Genomic DNA, 21,203 nt, shown 5'->3' on the forward strand with positions numbered 1-21,203 from the left:
GCTCCATCTGACCCTCTCTTCTGCTCCATCTGACCTGCTCCTCTGCTCCATCTGACCCTCTCTTCTGCTCCATCTGACCCTCCCCTCTGCTCCATCTGACCTGCTCCTCTGCTCCATCTGACCCTCTCCTCTGCTCCATCTGACCCTCTCTTCTGCTCCATCTGACCCTCTCCTCTGCTCCAACTGACCCTCTCCTCTGCTCTCCTCTGCTCCATCTGACCCTCTCCTCTGCTCCATCTGACCCTCTCTTCTGCTCCATCTGACCCTCTCCTCTGCTCCATCTGACCCTCTCCTCTGCTCCAACTGACCCTCTCCTCTGCTCTCCTCTGCTCCATCTGACCCTCTCCTCTGCTCCAACTGACCCTCTCCTCTGCTCCATCTGACCCTCTCCTCTGCTCCAACTGACCCTCTCCTCTGCTCCAACTGACCCTCTCCTCTGCTCTCCTCTGCTCCATCTGACCTGCTCCTCTGCTCCATCTGACCCTCTCCTCTGCTCCAACTGACCCTCTCCTCTGCTCCATCTGACCCTCTCCTCTGCTCCATCTGACCCTCTCCTCTGCTCTCCTCTGCTCCATCTGACCTGCTCCTCTGCTCCATCTGACCCTCTCCTCTGCTCCAACTGACCCTCTCCTCTGCTCCATCTGACCCTCTCCTCTGCTCCATCTGACCCTCTCCTCTGCTCTCCTCTGCTCCATCTGACCTGCTCCTCTGCTCCATCCGACCCTCTCCTCTGCTCCAGCTGACCCTCTCCTCTGCTCTCCTCTGCTCCATCTGACCCTCTCCTCTGCTCCATCTGACCCTCTCCTCTGCTCCATCTGACCTGCTCCTCTGCTCCATCTGACCCTCTCCTCTGCTCCATCTGACCCTCTCCTCTGCTCCAACTGACCCTCTCCTCTGCTCCATCTGACCTGCTCCTCTGCTCCATCTGACCCTCTCCTCTGCTCTCCTCTGCTCCATCTGACCTGCTCCTCTGCTCCATCTGACCCTCTCCTCTGCTCCATCTGACACTCTCCTCTGCTCCATCTGAACCTCTCCTCTGCTCCATCTGACCCTCTCCTCTGCTCCATCTGACCCTCTCCTCTGCTCCAGCTGACCCTCTCCTCTGCTCCATCTGACCCTCTCCTCAGCTCCATCTGACCTGCTCCTATGCTCCATCTGACCCTCTCCTCTGCTCCATCTGACCTGCTCCTCTGCTCCATCTGACCCTCTCCTCTGCATCATCTGACCCTCTCCTCTGCTCCATCTGACCCTCTCCTCTGCTCCATCTGATGGTCTCCTCTGCTCCATCTGACCCTCTCCTCTGCTCCAACTGAACCTCTCCTCTGCTCCATCAGACCCTCTCCTCTGCACCATCTGACCCTCTCCTCTGCTCCATCTGACCCTCTCCTCTGCATCATCTGACCCTCTCCTCTGCACCATCTGACCCTCTCCTCTGCTCCATCTGACCCTCTCCTCTGCTCCATCTGACCCTCTCCTCTGCATCATCTGACCCTCTCCTCTGCACCATCTGACCCTCTCCTCTGCTCCATCTGACCCTCTCCTCTGCACCATCTGACCCTCTCCTCTGCTCCATCTGACCCTCTCCTCTGCTCCATCTGACCCTCTCCTCTGCTCCATCTGACCTGCTTCTCTGCTCCATCTGACCCTCTCCTCTGCACCATCTGACCCTCTCCTCTGCTCCATCTGACCCTCTCCTCTGCTCCATCTGACCCTCTCCTCTGCTCCATCTGACCCTCTCCTCTGCTCCATCTGACCTGCTTCTCTGCTCCATCTGACCCTCTCCTCTGCTCCATCTGACCCTCTCCTCTGCTCCATCTGACCTACTTCTCTGCTCCATCTGACCCTCTCCTCTGCTCCATCTGATGGTCTCCTCTGCATCCTCTGCATCCTCCAATTTCACTAAATCCAGAGATATCCTTTTTTATCTTCCTCTGAAGCGTGATCCTCAGCCTCCTTCTCCATATAGTTCTACCCTTCTGGTTTAGTCCTGGTTTTACCTCTGGGTCTTCAGGGAAGATATTGTCAACCAGGCGCTTGTAGCGGGGCCTCAGAGCCCAACAACATCCACACAGACCTGAGAGACAGAAACATGGCCTGGATCAGATCTGGTTTAGAACTGAAGAGCTGTTGTCAAGTGTGCTGATTAAATATTTCAAAGGCCACAAACATAACCATCAACAACCACCAAAGAAAGAAACAAATTGACACAAAAGTAAACATGAACTTTAAATGAATATGTAAAATGAATGTGTAATGTTATGTTCTTCTGTCATTTTATTATGATAATCATTTATAGCCATTTTATGCCTTTATACTGGAGTAAGGACATTTCTTCAAATATTTCTGCAAAATATTTTTAGATTGATTCCATAGTTGATTTGTATTTAGACTTAACATCTTAATGCTTAGTCGTAATGCTTCAGTACTGTACAGAAACCCTGCAGTACTAGTGTTCTGCAGGACGCTGGTCAGAGCAGTCCAGATGTGCTGCTGTTTGGGGGCTCGGAGTATGATCAGAGATGAATGGGCCTAAACGGATTTAAAGGGTTCAGTCTAATCCACAGTTATGCAATGCTTTTACATTTCTGTTCAATCATGTGACCTGCTTCTGTCACATGACCCCATGCTGCTGCTGCTGCACGCACATCAACAAAGCCCTGGTTTAGTTGCTTACACCTGGTTTGGACCTGGTTCAAACACAGTGAATTTCACTTCTTTCATCCAAGTTTGGACCTGGATTTGGTCTCTTGCTTGATCATGTTGTATTATTTTAATAATTTCCAATTATTTACTTATAACGATATTTGATTTGTGAAGGTGTCCAAAATGTACCTTAACCAAAAACTACATCAGAAATTTTGAATACAAATGTTTGAAATATTAAATTACAAAAAAAATAATACATATACATCATTTTTTTATTAGTATTTTCTGTCCAAATGAACAGCAGGAGTCACATGTTTACATGACCACTATGAATAAGCAATCATTACAAAGGTGAGTATGGGTTGGACCATACTCACCTTTGTAATGATTGCAATCCAATTCTATTCATAATAAAAATATAAATATAAAAATGCTCACCGTACATGAGTGCTGTGCTGTCCTCTTACTTCTGACTGACTAAATCCTCTGATCACATGACTCCTCCTCCAGCCACAACACTTCTCATACTATAAATACTATTACTACTACTACTACTACTACTACTACTACTACTACTACTACTACTACTACTATTACTACTACTATTGCTACTATTCTGAATGTTCTGTGAATACTAGTACTGCACTCTTTTTTACATAAATATTTTACCTACTGTCCATTATTTAGTCCTAAAAACCCTGGATTAGTTCTGGTTTAGACGTGGTTTGTAGCCCTTGTGCAGCCCTGATTTAGTGCTAATTTAGTTCAGATTTAGACCTGGTTTATCCCCTACAGTTTCAGAATCAGTCAATCCATTTCCACATCCATAAGGCTTTATACTGTCTCAATCACCATGTAGTAGTAGTAGTAGTATTTGTATACAGCTGTGTTTGTACAGCAGAACAAGTTGAATAAACCTGTGTATGATCATTTATTTCAGCACAAATTCTAGTGTAGAAATAAATCTACTTCTGAATGGAAATAAAAACAAAAAATAAATAAATCTAGAAGCTCTAAAGCCTATCAAAAGGCATAACTAATGATAAAAGTTGACTGTGATTCATATTTTTGAGAATATTCAGGTCACAGTGCACGTTTTAAGTAAAGTATTCCTGTTTGTACCGGGGGTGGTCTGGTGGTCGCACACAGAAAAGCAGTCTTGGACCAGTCTCCGGGGAGCCCTGAAAGCAGTCGTCACGGTGATGGCGATGAAGCGGCGGGTGTGCGTTGCTGGGGGCAGACGGGGCAGGGACACGCCCCTGGGCAGGGACATGCCACGGGGCAGGCTGGGGAAGCGAGGCAGGGTGCTGGACATCATGAACTATTAAGGGAGAAAATAAGAAGAATGTCAAATAAAGTGGAATAAATGACGATAATTAAATTATACTATTAATAAAGATGCATATCGAGTCACAAGGTTTAACCAGGATAAAACTAGGACAAACCCAGATCTAAACTTGAACAAAACTAAGCCCAGTTAGAGGCTAAACACAGACACTATGCATTAGCTGCTTGTTCTATTATCAAAACATCACATAAATAAGTTTACCTGATTTTTTTACTGCAGGTTCAGTCCTGGTTTGGTCCTGGTTCAGTCCTGGTTTGGTCCTGGTTCAGAACTGGTTCAGTCCTGGATGCGTCCTGGTTTTGTTAGTAGAAATAAACTGACTGGGTGAACACATTCCTTGCAGGTTTAAGACTTGAATCGGTTTAAATTCATTCCTCAACTGTTTCACCAAAAGAGCGACACGCCCACAGCAACAGGAGAGATCCAAACCTAAACCAGGTTTAAAAAGGGGTCTAAATGTGGATTAAACCAGGTCTAAAAAGGAGTCCAAATGTGGATTAAACCAGGTTAAAAAAGGGTCTAAATGTGGATTAAACCAAGTCTAAAAAAGGGTCTAAATGTGAATCAATCCAGGTATAAAAACAAGTCTAAATGTGGATTAAACCAGGTCTAAAGTAGGACAAAACTAACTCAGGGTCTAAACTTGGGGTCTAAACATGGTCTAATGAATATCTAAAGCATTTTTAATTCTTACTTAAGTAGAGTTAAACAAAAACAAAGCCACAATTGAACATGGAAGGAGACATGATACAAATTTTGCAAAAACTAAACTAGGACTAACACTGCCACTAAATCGGGACGAAACCTGGACTAAACTGATCCTAAACTAGGACTAAATGAGAACTAGGACTAAACCAGGACTAAATCAAATTGAGATTAAGTAGGAACAAAGCACTGAAACTACATGTAGAAGATTAAACCACCCACTAATCTGATCTAAACTGGGACTAAGTCAGGATTAAACCAGGATTTATCATGTCTAAATCAGGTCTTAACCAGGAAAACTGATCTAAATATTGTCTAAACTAGAATTTATCTCAAAACCAGAGTTAAATTATGGCTGAACTTTAAATATACTTGTTATAAAAGTAGCTCTGACCTGGTGTGATGCTGTGGTGGAGTCTCTCTCAAAGTGTGAGCTGTTACATAAATTCCACTGGAGCAAAGTGATCGATGGTCGATGGAGAAGGATATTGATCAGTGAGGGTTGGGACACTCACCACACATGGTCACAGTTCCATCTGAAATAGGATTAAATGAAGTTAAATTTAGTCACTTGTGAAAATGTAAAGGTTTGCCCAGAGCAGTTCAACACTGCTGTGATTTGGCTGTGCAATTGATAACATGTAAAATCATGAATCCATGGAATCCGTCCATAAACAAGCATTTATGATTCTTAATAGAAAGCCATGCCAATATCATCACTGCAAATGCAGTTATGTATTATTATTATTATCTAATTTGCTAAATTGACCACTGAAAAGGTTTGTCACGTTCACGTCTGAACGAGCAGAACAACATCCAATGACCAATGAAGCAAATCTAAAAGAAAAACTGCATTAGGCCAATCAGCTTTCTCTTTCAAATCTTTGCCAGAGTGGAACAAAGTACCAACATATTTAAAATTATGGAAACTATTCCCACACAACATTTTTAAAACATAAGTGCCAACACTGGTAAATTTGTAGAATTTTAAATGTAGAAAATATTCATCTAAACTCCACCTGATTAAGGGCACAGTGGGAGTGGGAAGGGGAGCGATATCTTGATTGTTATTATAGTATTTTTTAAATTATAAAATTACTTTACCGTGTAAAGTTTATATTGTCTAATGATGTTTGTCTATTCTATATATTTGTATGTCTCAGGGACTGCAGATGGAAATTACTGTCTAGTACATGGTATCTCTTCAATGTTTCCTTGATTAATGCTCCTGCACTTGGTCGCTGTTAAATCAATTAAATGAACTAAACTAGACAAATTATACACATATGAGTTTAGTATAGCGCTGTGAATGCCAATAAACACTCAATATACTTTTGATTTTGACAATGTCTTTCAGATGGTAAAAAGCTGCTGATGTTATTGATTTGACGTGGCTATTAAAGTTCAAGTCTGAGTCCATTATTACCCCCAGATTTCTAATTTGGTTTGTAGGTTTTAGAGCGAGACTCTGGATGTGATCACTAACACTTTCTCTTTGTTTCTGTGGGCCAAAAACGATGATTTCAGTCTCGTCTGAGTTCAGCTGGAGAAAGTTGTTTTGCCTCCACACACTGTGGTGTGTAGTGTTGGTCTTCTACAAAGAAGCCTTAGGGAGGATGAACCCAGGCGCCTAGACATTAGTGTTTATCTGAGGCACTACCAACAGCAGAGACACAAGACAAGGAGAGCAGCACTCACGGAAGAACTGCATATCATTTATTATTATATCTAAAAAAAGAATAAAGTTTCAAGTCTAGTAAAATATGTTGCATGTATTTATAAGTGTATGCCTTGTAAATGATTGGGGTGTAGAAGACTGGAAATTACTTTTAGCAATACACAATTTTTTGAAAGTAATAAGAAATAAGACTTTGGATTATTCAATTTTTTTTATTCAGTTGAGTCAAAGAAGGCGTCTCACTTTGAAACCTGTGTCCTGTCCCATCGGTCTGGATAAGATACAGTTATTCTCCAAACACAGCAGCTTAGAATGTCTGTAGACTGTATGTCGGTTTTCAGGCGTTTCTTCTCCAGGCCCTGGGTTATTATCAACTGCAAAGATGTCGTTTCACGAACCAAACCCCTGTATCCAGGATGAAGGATAGCATACAAGCGGTCGAAATGAGTTTCCTCCGCCGTGTGGCTGGGCGCTCCCTTAGAGATAAGGTGAGGAGCTCGGCCACACGGGGGGAGCTCGGAGTAGAGCCGCTGCTCCTCCACGTCGAGAGGAGCCAGCTCAAGTGGCTCGGGCATCTGTTCCGGATGCCTCCTGGGCGCCTCCCTCGGGAGGTGTTTCAGGCATGTCCCACCGGGAAGAGGCCCCGGGGAAGACCCAGGACACGCTGGAGAGACTATGTCTCTCGGCTGGCCTGGGAACGCCTCGGGATCCCCCCGGAGGAGTTAGAGGAAGTGTCTGGGGAGAAGGAAGTCTTGGGAGTCCCTGCTCAGACCGGCCCCGGATAAAGCGGCAGAAGATGGATGGATGGATGGAGGGGAAGGGGGTGGCTAAACTAAACCAGAAACTGGGGTTTTGTGTGTAAGCCGCTTAGGTGGAACTTATCAAATGTATTTTCAGTGAAACGTTGACCCTTCAAAGGCGTCCAGAGAGGATCCGAGTGCAGCTGGACTAAGACATTCTGACCTTCTGTGACGTGAAACTGAAACTCATGCACATTTAGAATGGAGGAATTTTTGCAATTTCGTTTTAATTATCAACATTAATTCATTTTGATACTTGATTTTGGAATTGGTGGTGCTCCAAAAACATTTAAAACCTTTAATCCAATTCCTTAATCAATATAGCATTTTTCTATTTAACATAACATTACATCTCCAGCCACAGCTTTGTACTTACTGTGAATATTTTGACTCCAAGTTTAGAAATGAAACATTGCAAATTAAAATCTTGTGCTTGTTACGGTAAAATGTCTCTCGAGGCGGGTCAGCGGCCGAAATTCAGTTTTTATTGTTTTTATTGACTTTTTATTGACTTTAGAGTTTAATTACACTTTTTTACATTTGAAAAAGACACTAAATTAAACAGAAACTTTTGGCTGTACATTATGAACAAAGTCACACACACAAAAAATGGGGAGAAAAGCAGATGAAGCGTGTATTAAACCCGGACCAATCACAGGCTTCCTCTGAGCTCTGCCTCCAGCTCATCCAGGGGGGCGTGGTCTGAGGGCACTTCATTGCCCAGAGTTCTCCACCAGGGGGCGCGGTCGGCCTGCAGCAGTGCATTGTGGGAGTCCCTGGCCTGAGCAGCGATAGGTGCAGAGGGGCTGAGGTAAGAGTCTGCATCTGAGAGGGAGATGGAGGAGAGGGGCGGGGCTTCTGTGACAGGAGGGGAAAACAAATGCTTAAATTAACCATTTCTAACCCTTTTCGAATAATGTTTGATAAGCTCTCTTTGCTTTGGACTATGGTATTCAAGTGCAAACCCTCATTACTCATAGTCTCAGTGAGGTGTTTGAGCAGCAGAACAAAGACTGATACAAACATTCTATACCATTCATTAAAATACAAACATTTGTACATTTGTAGACAGCACAAACAGAAAGTTCTCGTGGATAAGTTTGTTATATTTGGTCATGTGTTATAGAGTCAATAGCTAACTTCCAGACCAGCTCTAGTTTATAAAGTTCACAATTTTTTCGTCAAACTATATTTACTATATTTATTAGGCTTTATTGTCTATTATAATGTTAAGAGTTTAAAAAATAAAAAGTCTATACTATGGTCGTTAGCATGTATGCTAATTTTGGTTCCTATCGCTAACAGTAACAATCTACACAATACACTTCTACACATGGTAATATAACAAGCCTCTGGTATGATCTGCTCTCGATGTTTGTGATGTCTGGACGCTAACTCGCCCAATGAAAATGCATTGAAACTAATGTTGGAATCCAAGAGTTTCATCGAAGTGGTCTAGACTGCTCTCTTATAGTTTCAAATTAAGTTTTGTGGTGGAATTGTAAGGCAAGTCAAGTTTATTTGTAGAGCACATTTCATACACAAGGCAATTCAAAGTGTTTCACACATCGTCTGTTTAACTGTCGGATTGTGGATTGATTTTTTGCCTGGTTTATGGTTAATATAATATAATTCTCTGTCAGCACCAGTGATGGGGAAGTTACTAAAGTAGTAACAGTAGTAGTAGTAGTAGTAGTAGTAGTAGTAGTAGTAGTAGTAGTAGTAGTAGTAGTAGTAGTAGTAGTAGTAGCATACCTCGGAGCATGGTGAGCTGTGTGTGGGTGTGCGCCAGCAGGGCCTGGATCCTCTGCTCCTGCCGTCTTCTCTGAACCACAGACACAGACTCTGAGACCAACAGCATCTGCACTTCCTCATGGAGACGAAGACACTCGTCCACCGACACACGAGACGACTGTGAGAGACAAGACACAAACAGAAGTGAGACACAAGAGGACTGGAGACAGACATACTCATCCACAGGACACTGGAGGATTGAGGTACTAACAGAAATGAGACCTTGGTCAGTCCCTGATTTAGTCCTGGGTTAGTCCCTGGTTCAGTCCTGGTCCAGTCCCTGATTTAGTCCTGGGTTAGTCCCTGGTTCAGTCCTGGTCCAGTCCCTGATTTAGTCCTGGGTTAGTCCCTGGTTCAGTCCTGGTTCAGTCCCTGATTTAGTCCTGGGTTAGTCCCTGGTTCAGTCCTGGTTCAGTCCCTGATTTAGTCCTGGGTTAGTCCCTGGTTCAGTCCTGGTCCAGTCCCTGATTTAGTCCTGGGTTAGTCCCTGGTTCAGTCCTGGTCCAGTCCCTGATTTAGTCCTGGGTTAGTCCCTGGTTCAGTCCTGGTTCAGTCCCTGATTTAGTCCTGGGTTAGTCCCTGGTTTAGTCCTGGTTCAGTCCCTGATTTAGTCCTGGGTTAGTCCCTGGTCCAGTCCTGGTCCAGTCCCTGATTTAGTCCTGGGTTAGTCCCTGTTTCAGTCCTGGTCCAGTCCCTGATTTAGTCCTGGGTTAGTCCCCGATTTAGTGCGTTCACAGTCACAGCTGTCGTTATTTGGTCCTAAATTGAGCCCATAGTACTGAAGTGACTATGACTACTGAATAAATTGAATTGAATTGAATTGAATTGAAGTGGACTTTGAAGTGGGTTTGATTCTGTTATAGTCCTTGATTAGTCCTGGTCTACTAGAGGTTTAGTTTTAGGTTTAGTGCTGGTTTTGAACGCACCCTTAGTCCTTGGTTTAGACCTAGTTCAGACAGAGACACAGGAGTGAGGTCGTAATACATTTACCGGGTGTAAAGTGATGTGATCTTCCACCTGCTTCTTCAGCTCCGCCCTACGCCTGTCTGTCAAACCACTCTGACCAATCCAAAAGGTGGAAGGCGGGACTTTGGCAGCGCGGCGGCGATCAAGAAACCAACGCACCTGAAACACACAAACAATCGAGTCATTGTGTGTGTACTACTGGCAATTGTAGTCGTATCCTGGGCTCTCACCGCTCTCTGGATGGTGACCGCTGCCCTCTGCTCGGTTTGTCTGCTCTTCTCTTGGTCTCTGCTCCGTCTGAACCTCCGTCTCTCTCTGAAGCCTCTCCACCGAGTCTGGATCAGGACCGCTGCCCGCCGCTCAACCTCCTCCAGGTACGGCCCCACCTGCTCTGCAAGTAAAACTACTGTCAAACAGAGGCAGAATGGACTCTGAAATCTCCCAGTGTGTTTCCAGTGTCCATGGGCCCACCACCCGTCTGTCTGTCTGCCCCTTTTTCCATATTGGTTGCTTGAAAAAATTTAAAAACAAATTTCTACTGCCTTTTAGTCATTATTCTGTCAAAATGAATGAGCCCATTACGATAAGTTGGTGACTTCATCCGTCACACCAGATTGAGGCTCAAATCCTTACATTGAACCATAGGCTCCTTAAATATAATGTTAAGTCATAATAATAATTTAAAGTCTAAACAACATGAGCTGTGCAAAGTGTTTTCACTTTTTCACAATAAGGCCCTTTCTGAGTTTTACTTTTGAAAGGGTAAGAGGAAGTGTTTATCTTAAAAACTTTTCAGAGTTTTTTTGGTTTGTCAATTAGGACATGAATTGGCGACCCTATGTTGCCCAAAATAAATGTAGAAATGAAGCAGAAAGGATCAATTGTTGACAGATCCTCAAAGAGCTGTCAGAGGACCAGGATTGAGCCAGGTTGCTGCTCAGGAGTGCATAGCTGGAGCCTTCTCCAGATCTCGTCTGATGTTGATTATATAAGTTCAGTTGAGGGAGATTCACCTGGAGGCAGGAGCTGCAGCAGCCGTCTCTGTTTAAGGTGGAACTTTCTTCTGGCCTGCTGCCGCCTTAAGTTCACCTGAAACACATGTAGACCTTTATAAAGTCTCTAATATGATCCAGTGGTAAGGGTTAAGGAAGTCACAGAGGTCAGAGGTCACATCGGTCACTGACCTCGTACCGGAGCGTCTCCTCCCAGAGTTGAGCCTTTTGTCGATTCTGCTGCTGCTGCCTCCGAATCCTGAACCAGACCGGCCATAAAAACATGTGTAAGTCCTGGTCCAGTTCAGTCCTGGTCCAGTTTCAGTCCTAGTCCAGTTTCAGTCCTGGTCCAGTTCAGTCCTGGTCCAGTTTCAGTCCTGGTCCAGTTTCAGTCCTAATCCAGTTCAGTCCTAGTCCAGTTCAGTCCTAGTCCAGTTCAGTCCTGGTCCAGTTTCAGTCCTGGTCCAGTTTCAGTCCTGGTCCAGTTCAGTCCTGGTCCAGTTTCAGTCCTAGTCCAGTTTCAGTCCTGGTCCAGTTCAGTCCTAGTCCAGTTCAGTCCTGGTCCAGTTTCAGTCCTGGTCCAGTTCAGTCCTGGTCCAGTTTCAGTCCTGGTCTAGTTTCAGTCCTGGTCCAGTTTCAGTCCTGGTCCAGTTTCAGTCCTAATCCAGTTCAGTCCTAGTCCAGTTCAGTCCTAGTCCAGTTCAGTCCTGGTCCAGTTTCAGTCCTGGTCTAGTTTCAGTCCTAGTCCAGTTTCAGTCCTAGTCCAGTTCAGTCCTAGTCCAGTTCAGTCCTAGTCCAGTTCAGTCCTAGTCCAGTTTCAGTCCTAGTCCAGTTCAGTCCTAGTCCAGTTCAGTCCTAGTCCAGTTCAGTCCTGGTCCAGTTTCAGTCCTGGTCTAGTTTCAGTCCTAGTCCAGTTCAGTCCTGGTCCAGTTCAGTCCTAGTCCAGTTCAGTCCTAGTCCAGTTCAGTCCTGGTCCAGTTTCAGTCCTGGTCTAGTTTCAGTCCTAGTCCAGTTCAGTCCTAGTCCAGTTTCAGTCCTGGTCCAGTTCAGTCCTAGTCCAGTTCAGTCCAAGTCCAGTTCCAGTCCTAGTCCAGTTCAGTCCTAGTCCAGTTCCAGTCCTAGTCCTAGTCCAGTTTCAGTCCTAGTCCAGTTTCAGTCCTGGTCCAGTTTCAGTCCTAGTTCAGTTTCAGTCCTAGTCCAGTTTCAGTCCTAGTCCAGTTTCAGTCCTAGTCCAGTTCAGTCCTAGTCCAGTTCAGTCCAGTTTCAGTCCTAGTCCAGTTTCAGTCCTAGTCCAGTTTCAGTCCTAGTCCAGTTTCAGTCCTAGTCCAGTTCAGTCCTAGTCCAGTTCAGTCCTAGTCCAGTTCAGTCCTAGTCCAGTACCTATATTTCCTCTGCAGAGTGCCAACAGCTCTGTTGAGGTTCTTGACTCTCTTCCTGGTTCGATAGGACCTCCAGGCTGCTTGGATCGCACAGGCTGCTCGCACACGCTCAGTATCGTCCTACAAACAGCAAGTAAACACTAGGAATGATGTCATACTGTATATGGAAGACAATTTCCCCCAAAATAAAATTCATATGCAGGTATACTGGAGGGGAAACAGTAGTCCTAGTGCAGTTTAATTTAGTCCTGGTTTAGTCTTGGTTTAGCCCTGGTTTAGTCCTGGTTTAGTCCTGGTTTAGCCCTGGTTTAGCCCTGGTTTAGCCCTGGTTTAGTCCTGGTTTAGTCCTGGTTTAGTCCTGGTTTAGTGCTGGTTTAGTCCTGGTTTAGCCCTGGTTTAGTACTGGTTTAGTGCTGGTTTAGTGCTGGTTTACTCCTGGTTTACTCCTTTCACAGATGGTTGCAGGACAGGCTTTGTGCCAGTCCCATGTAGGTAGTAAGCACCAATACGACTAGAGGACTTCTGTGTAAAACCCATAAAGGCTGATGTGACGGGACTTACCGAGCTCTGACTGGATTGGGTGATTTTGATCAGCTGATCCACTTCCCGGTCAAAACCACGTCCCCTCCAATCTTTGTTCAATAGACTGTCCAAACCTAAAAAACAAATTCTCCTTTAAGTTGCGTTTTAAGTTAAATTGTGGAGTTTGTGGAGTGTTTTGTTTAATTCACAAATGTTTCAGTAATCCTGCACTTTGTCTGTCTCCCTCTGCAGAGCTCACAACACTCTGTTCTACCTCGTGACATCCTTAGGTGATAATACAGAAGTGCTTGTTGTCATTAATAAACTTTTACTATTGTAATGCATTAATACACCTTTGATACTGATATTAACTCCACACGCACACTGCAGATATATATGTACACTCTTGCCTCTTTCTGTGCCATCTTCTCCAAGGCCGTTCTCCCCGTACACTTCCTGTCTTGGAAGAATAACACTCTTTCCTCAGTTTCGACTAAGACCATATTAGAAAATCGGACCGATAAGAGCATTTCCGTGGAAAGTCCCGAGAAGCTGGTCCCGAGAGATCCACCCTTTATGAAAATTCATATTCTTTGTCTTGTGTGTGTGAGTAAAAAGTTCCAAATCAGAGCGTCTGGAAGGAACTTGAGGGACAGCTTACGGCTTCAATTTGTATTAGTTTTGTAATGTCAGGGAAATAAATTGTTTTGATCTACACGACCACATCCTGTCTTGTTTTCTCAGTTATATTGGAATCCGACATGCTCCTCTGTGTTTTTAAAATCTATTTACCTACAGCGGACCATTTCAACCCTCAAATTGTCTTAAGCACAAAGCAATGCAGTTCTAAAAGTGTCCAAAGGTAGTTAAGGGGCCTCGTTTATCTCTTTTTCAGGATTGTTTGAATGAATAAATAAATAAATACATTCATACATACATACATAAATAAATAAAAGCCGGTGAAGGGTGGCTGACCTCTGAAAGCTCGCAGCAGCGGCAGGAGGCGGGCTTTCAGCTGATGGGCCAATAGCAGTAAGAATTTGACAGAAGCCGCACCCACATCTTCATCAGAGCTCACGGCTAATTGGCTGACGATGTCGTTGAGCAACAGAGTGATTGAGTCGTCGGACAAACCGCTCACAAAGTCCCTGCAAGATTATTTACATGGAAAAAAAAAACATTTTAAATATGGAAAAGAAATACGGCTGGGAAAAGGCCAAATTACATGTAAATAAATAAATGTATTAAAAATGTTTTTGTCAATGGAAGGGAGTTGAGTAGCTCCTGGTTTAGTTTGAACCTAATTCTCTTTAGTCCTGGTTCAGATATGATTTGGCCCTCATTTCAGTATCTTAATCCAAATGTATTTAATTACCTATGCTATGGGATCACATGTGTTTATATACTGTATATATGTGAGCGTTATAGTATCAGTGGGAGGTGTCTGACCTGGAGGAGGAGCAGATCTGAGTCCACAGCTGAACACAGAGCAGAGACACAGACGGCTCCTCTGAGATCTGCAGCTGTTCGTAGTGAATTGAGCTCAGGACTGGAACAACACAGGATTAAACCATGTCAGATTAATAGTAGAAAAAGCTTCAGTTGTAGTCATCTGGACTCAGTTAGAAAAAATAGACGTTTCGACTCTCATCCAAGAGTCATTGTCAATAAAGGAATTTAGGTCGAGAACTCCTATATTTATACTATTCTGTGGTAAGTCCAGCCCATTGGCAAAAACAGAGCAACTACATTGCTCTGTTTTTGAGTCGGCAACTTGTCCTTAGGATGAACCAGTTTAAGGACAAGTTGCCGACTCAAAAACAGAGCAATGTAGTTTATTCTAGCCAATGCAATGAAGAAAGCTGTAAAGAACGTTACATAGGTGAGACTAAACAGCCTCTACACAAGAGGCTTCATCAGCACAGAAGAAATACAAGTTCAGGACCTCAGAGTGCCGTGCATCTCCATCTTGAAGCCTCCAATCGCTCGTTTGAAGACGGTGAGGTGAAGGTTTTAAGCAGGGAGAAAAGATGGTTTGAAAGAGGAGTTAAGGAAGCTATTTTTGTTAAAAAAGAAAAACCTTCTTTAAACAGAAACGGAGGTCTAAGGTTCAATCTTCCTGTAGTCTACAATGGGACCCTGAACCCCTGGAGAGGTAGAGGACCAGTACCAGGGCATTTAGATGTTAATCAGGTCCTCAGGGTGAGTGAGCCAGGGTCTCACTAAGACAAAGGGGAGACTAATAGCCCATTAAAGGGTTGAATAGGCTCGGTAGATACCTAGAGGGTAAGTTTCTGTTGAAACAAACAACTCTTTCCTCTTCAGGAAGGCTCCTCCCAATGGGCTGGTCTTACCACAGAATAGTATAAAAATCGGAGTTCTCGACCTAAATTCTTTTATTGACAATGACTCTTGGATGAGAGTCGAAACGTCTATTTTTTCTAACTGAGTCCAGATGAAACAACTGAAGCTTTTTCTACTATGGAACACGCCTGGACGAATGAGGGATTACACCGACATGTCAGATTAATAATTTTTGACTATTTTATGCCAATGACACTGAAGGAAATACCAAATATTTACTTTACTTAATTGTATTAAGGGAATTCCAACTACATTAACTTTAGATTGTATTAATTTTAGTCACTCTAAGTTGTGCTGAAATTGGCCTCACACACACCACTCACCACATTGCTAGATAAGGACAAAGCTGCAGACCCAAGCCCAAGGACATGTCTGTGCGATGGAACAGCGAATGGAAGAATACTGAGAGAAGGCGTCAACTTTCATATCACGCCCCATATGAAAATATATAAATTGTTTGAGCGCATAGGGACAGGCGCGTCCGGACTATGCCCGAGTAAGTCGCCACACATTCGATAGGGACATTTTAGGTAAGTGCTCCGTTTATCTGTATTAGTCTTGTAAATGGCAGGGATTAAACATCTGATTGATTTTAACTTTCTGATTCTTGCCCCTTCTTTCATAAACGAGCACGCCAACAACACCTAAAACAGATGTAATTATCCCAGTAAAGAATTCTCTAAATGAACCATGTTATAAATGAACCATGAACGAGATAAATAAATGGTACAATGAAACACTTGAGTAGTTCATTATTGTCTATAAAATGTTTGGCTTTTGCTGAAATGTTGACGTACAGTACTTCTAAAAGCTCCCCACTAGTGCAATCAAAAAGGTACATACAATACATATTGAGCTTGCAAAAATATTGATAATTCCTAATTTATTAAACAAAACAATATTGTATGTAATGTTTATTGTGATTGATGAGTGATTGACAGTTTACCTTGTGTTGTGAGGTGAGCGTGCGTCTGCATTAACCAGCCCACAGAGTCCAGGACTTTCTTTAACAGATGCAAGCTCTGACAGAGAAGAAGAAGGAATAACAAACACTGCTAGCCCTGAACACGTGCAATACTTGACTGACTTAATCATGTGCAATACCGTCATATTCATGTGCAATACTGACTTAATCATGTGCAATACCGTCATATTCATGTGCAATACTGACTTAACCATGTGCAATACCGTCATATTCATGTGCAATACTGACTTAATCATGTGCAATACCGTCATATTCATGTGCAATACTGACTTAATCATGTGCAATACCGTCATATTCATGTGAAATACTGACTTAATCGTGTGCAATACCGTCATATTCATGTGCAATTACTGTCATACTCACAAGCAATCATGTCATATTCATGTGCATATAACTGATGTAAATAAGAGTGTTTACTTACCGTTAATATTAGTATTATTTAGTCTGATGCTAGCTATTTTTTACTTTACTTTATTTATTACCATTTACTTTTATTTAATTATTATTTGATTTTATTTTTATCTTTTTATTTTATTTTTTTCCTCCATTCTCTATTAAGATATGAGAGGAGTTTTGTTAATAACAGTTTTTTGTTTTGTTTATAAGAGTTCTATACATATGAGATGTGTGGACAATAAAGGATTATCTTATCTTAGCTTAAAAATTGGAAGGATCCCATTCGTAATTAGTAAATCACAGAAACAGAAATGATCCAAGCAAGATACAGCTGCTGTTTACCCTGTGGATTAGACCACTACAAACATTTTCTGAAATACATTGGATTCTTGGATTAGTTTAATGTTCAAATGTCAGTTATTTTTCTGGACATGTTTCGATGTGAGTAAAATTCTCCTAAACAAACAACATAAAAACTAATCCAAATGCAAATTGTATCAGAAAAATCACAATGACATATTTTTTATTGCACATTACACACCATTGTTGGCTCTGGTCGGTTCATTTAAAACTCACCTCCACCTGCTTCATGAGGTGAGCAGCCAATGAGAGGAGAGCGTTCATGACTGATGGCAGAAACAGCCTATCAAACGTCTTGGATTGGTCCCCTGGTTCCACCCCCCCACAGCAGGAGCTGAAAGAATAACATACATTTAGTTTACATACACGTAGCAGATACATATTTACTACAAACTGGTATTGTTCCATAATTTAGTCTTTTGGTGCAATGCAATTTAGGGGAGTGGTTTTCTGAGGTGGTACTTGACACAAAGAAAAGGAGAAGACAAAGACAGCAGACATTAAAAAAGTTGTTTTTATTCTAAACCTGAGGAGCTGAGCCAGAGTCGCAGCCGCCTTCCGGTCCCCTTTTATACGTTTGGGTTCCAGTAAAGAGACACAATGAGCCAAAACTCCGCTCTCAAACAAACGGGACTTGAGCCTCGTGAGGAGAGCTCCACCCGTCTGCAGAGTGGCGACGGTCAGGGCATCTGGACAGAGCGAGGACAAGAGGGATTCAGAAGGTCAAGCAAGCAACAACAAGCACGTTCAGAAACTCATCATTAATCACACCACTTAGAATGTTAAAGGAGCAACTTCTCTGGTGGTGCTCTCACTGAGCTGCAGTTTGACTTTGTAGAGCAGCAGAGCTGTAGAAATAACATGGACACAAGCAGGTAACTGACCCCCCCAGCTGAAATGTTACACAGTGCAGCTTTAGAAATGATCCCCTATCGTTAACATTGTTACATTTGAAATGTTGGCAAATAATTCAAAGGCCCCAGACAGAAAGGCCCCACACAGAAAGACCTGACACAGAAAGACCCCACTGAGAAAGACCCCAAGGCCCCACACAGAAAGGCCCCACGCAGAAAGACCTGACACAGAAAGACCCCACACAGAAAGACCTCAAGGCCCCACACAGAAAGAACCCACGCAGGAAGACCCCACACAGAAAGACCCCACACAGAAAGACCCCACACAGAAAGACCCCACACAGAAAGACCCCACACAGAAAGACCCCACACAGAAAGGCCCCCACACAGAGAAAGACCCCGCACAGAAAGACCCCACACACAGAAAGACCCCAAGGCCCCACACAGAAAGGCCCCACACAGAAAGACCCCAAGGCCCCACACAGAAAGACCCCACACAGAAAGGCCCCAAGGCCCCACACAGAAAGACCCCAAGGCCCCTCACAGAAAGACCCCCCACAGAAAGACCTCAAGGCCCCACACAGAAAGGCCCCACGCAGAAAGACCCCACACAGAAATACCCCACACAGAAAGACCCCACACACACAGAAAGACCCCACACACAGAAAGACCCCAAGGCCCCACACAGAAAGGCCCCACACAGAAAGACCCCAAGGCCCCACACAGAAAGACCCCACAGAGAAAGGCCCCACACAGAAAGACCCCAAGGCCCCTCACAGAAAGACCCCAAGGCCCCTCACAGAAAGACCCCACACAGAAAGGCCCCACACAGAAAGACCCCACACAGAAAGGCCCCACACAGAAAGACCCCACACAAAAAGGCCACACAGACACAGGAAGACCCCACACAGAAAGACCCCACACAGAAAGGCCCCACACAGAAAGGCCCCACACAGAAAGGCCCCACACAGAAAGGCCAGGGAGTCAAACCCAGAGGATTCTTGCTGTGCGTGCAAACCGCTGCACCACCGTGTGTCCTACGTCTTCTCACTTCCTCCTAATTGAGTGATATTTTGTTTAGTGTAACAGTATCTACAGGTCTATTGGATACAAAAGCTTTATGTTGACAATATTAAATTATTTGAATTGCGTTTGTATATTTTTGTGTCTAGCCTTTGAAAACCAGATTTGTAGCATTCTTTATTGTTTTGTCCGTTGACTTCAAGTAAATCATCAGATGTTACGTCCATACAGTTTACTCTTACTTGAATAATGGGTTGTACAAAATAACCTATATCAAAAAAGTATCGATATGGCAAACAAACTAAACTAATTGTATTGATGATTTTCCTTCACAATGATATCGGTATCGCACCATTTATCGCATATCGAAATGTTTTCAAATAGTGTGGAGCCACGAATACTCTTTATTTACTCTTATGTAGTCACGTTTTTGTCTACAACATTGTATGTCAATTTGAGTAACTTATTTTGAGTCACTTTTACTCGAATACAATGTTGGCTCTTTTGACACCTCTAAGTTTAAATTCGCACCGTTCAGTCGCTCGTTCAGAAGCTTTATTTTGTCTCCCGCGCTGCTCTTGTCCTCCTCCAGTCTCTTCAGCTCAGACACGACCTGGTCCACGTCCAGTGGCTCCATAGCGTCCATGGACTGTGTGTGCACATATATATATATATATATATATATATATATATATATATATATATATATATATATATGTATACTTCTGTATACAGCCTATGTACCGTTAGTACTAAAGCCTTGATAAGAAGCTCTGTGGCTCATTACACAGCGGTGATTTTGCGTTAGCTTCAAGTATCTTAGCAAAACGAAGATCGATTTCCCCTTTTCTACGTAGTCTGGAGCTATAATATCACAAATGTGCATTTATTGAGTACATTTGCCTATTATCGAACTAAATCTGAAATATTTTACGGATATTTCTCACATAAAACGCGTTAAATGTGTTAAAAGATGACCTGAAACAGTTTACCAGCAGCATTAGCTAAAGCCGTTTTGTTTCTAAGGCAACGTGACGTCATTACGCACAGACGCTTCTCACGCCCATCTTTTTGCACCATTTTTTATGGGTAAATGTAGTAAAAACATACCTGTTCAGGTAAACACATCGTAGATGGTTTTCATAGATGCATATTGTTTTTCTGTTATTTATTTGCTTAAAAAAATAAAATAAAACGTAAGCTCCTTGTATGTGCGCCTTAAATCCAGCAGGTGGCAGCACATGACAGCAGAGAAGAAACGAGAAAGCAGTAGTGTTTCTGGATTTAATTCAGGTTACAAAAACGGATTACAGTTTTAAAAGCACATTGTGGCAAAATCATCCCTGCAGCTGTCAGACTTTATAACAAACACTGTTAGCCCTGAACACGTGCAATACTGACTTAACCATGTGCAATACCGTCATATTCATGTGCAATTACTGTCGTACTCACATGCAATAATGTCACATTCATGTGCATATAACTGATGTAAATAGAGTGTTTATTTTACCATTATAATTAGTATTATTTTGTCTTACGCTAGCTGTTTTTATTTTATCTTTATTTTCCCCTCCATTCCTTATTAAGAAATGAGGCGTTCTGTCTATAAGAGTTTTGTTTATAAGATTTTTGTTTTCTATTGAGAGTGTTTTTTAAACTTGCTGTAATTATCTATCCTTTTCCTCTGTATCTACCTGCGTTGCAACAATGAAATTTCCCCATGTGTGGACAATAAAGGAATATCTTATCTTACTAAAGCTGCTAACAAGCCAATATGTTAAAGTTGAACTATGTATGTTTTTAGGAGAATGGTCTGAAACTTTCTATGTTTTGCCAGGAATTGTTCAATGTTTTACTAAGTGTTGGTCTAATGGGTAAATTACAGCAGATTTATGATACTTAAGTCCCTCAGAATGAATCTGTGACTTTAAGTCTATATGACAGGTTGTACTGTTCTTCTAATTATGACTTAGTTTGGTGGAACCTGTTGTAAATATTTATCATCGTTTTACATCCGTGAAGTTGCAGTTTGTGAAGAAAGTTTGAAAAATAAAATTTACAGTAAGTCGTGGTGAGTTCTAAAACGGAATCCCTCTGTCTATGTCATCAAAAAGCAACATACCGTTGAAAACACACAATTTACACTTAACAATTTCAAACAGTTTAAACGATTCAACAAAAATCAAGGTGTTATCAGTTAATATTTTTTATTTAGTCATAAATGTTGTGGATTTTGGCTCTTGTTTACAATATGGTTGCTTGGTAATAGTTGTGGAATTAGCCCAAGCCAGGTCATACTTTCTGCCCATGTCCAACCAGGAAGTAACATTATACATGTTACAAAAAATCTCAAACTGGGGACAACTAGGCAAAATGTTGAGTCAAATCTGA

General features: G+C 42.8%; 2 protein-coding genes across 3 annotated transcripts in view; both read right to left on the reverse strand.

Moving 5' to 3' along the window:
- Window positions 1-3,966, reverse strand: part of LOC140363135 (protein EFR3 homolog B-like) — a 23,336-nt gene extending 19,370 nt beyond the window's left edge. The window contains exons 1-2 of one of the 2 annotated variants that reach the window (XM_072449534.1): window positions 3,769-3,966; window positions 1,998-2,074 (exon numbers count right to left, since the gene is read on the reverse strand). In XM_072449534.1, the coding sequence (XP_072305635.1) occupies window positions 1,998-2,074; window positions 3,769-3,964 (273 nt within the window). In that variant the 5' untranslated portion in view covers window positions 3,965-3,966. Of the gene's footprint in view, window positions 1-1,997; window positions 2,075-3,084; window positions 3,146-3,768 lie in introns of those variants that run through there. The other variant, XM_072449624.1, reaches the window with a different exon arrangement.
- A 3,828-nt stretch (window positions 3,967-7,794) lies between these two features.
- Window positions 7,795-19,488, reverse strand: LOC140363249 (IQ calmodulin-binding motif-containing protein 1-like). Its single transcript, XM_072449753.1, has 14 exons — window positions 19,344-19,488; window positions 17,462-17,624; window positions 17,152-17,269; window positions 16,141-16,216; window positions 14,280-14,379; window positions 13,806-13,978; window positions 12,870-12,964; window positions 12,310-12,428; window positions 11,122-11,188; window positions 10,951-11,026; window positions 10,168-10,328; window positions 9,962-10,096; window positions 8,933-9,089; window positions 7,795-8,035 (listed from the first exon to the last, which is right to left on the reverse strand). The coding sequence occupies exons 1-14, from the start codon at window positions 19,456-19,458 to the stop codon at window positions 7,830-7,832; spliced, it is 1,761 nt and encodes a 586-aa protein (XP_072305854.1). The 5' UTR covers window positions 19,459-19,488; the 3' UTR covers window positions 7,795-7,829.
- Between the last annotated feature and the right edge of the window lie 1,715 nt (window positions 19,489-21,203).

The sequence above is a fragment of the Eucyclogobius newberryi genome, unplaced genomic scaffold (genome assembly GCF_026437365.1).
Source record: "Eucyclogobius newberryi isolate DKJ021-1_F unplaced genomic scaffold, fEucNew1.0.hap1 SCAF_1, whole genome shotgun sequence".
Classification (NCBI taxonomy): Eukaryota; Metazoa; Chordata; class Actinopteri; order Gobiiformes; family Gobiidae; genus Eucyclogobius; species Eucyclogobius newberryi.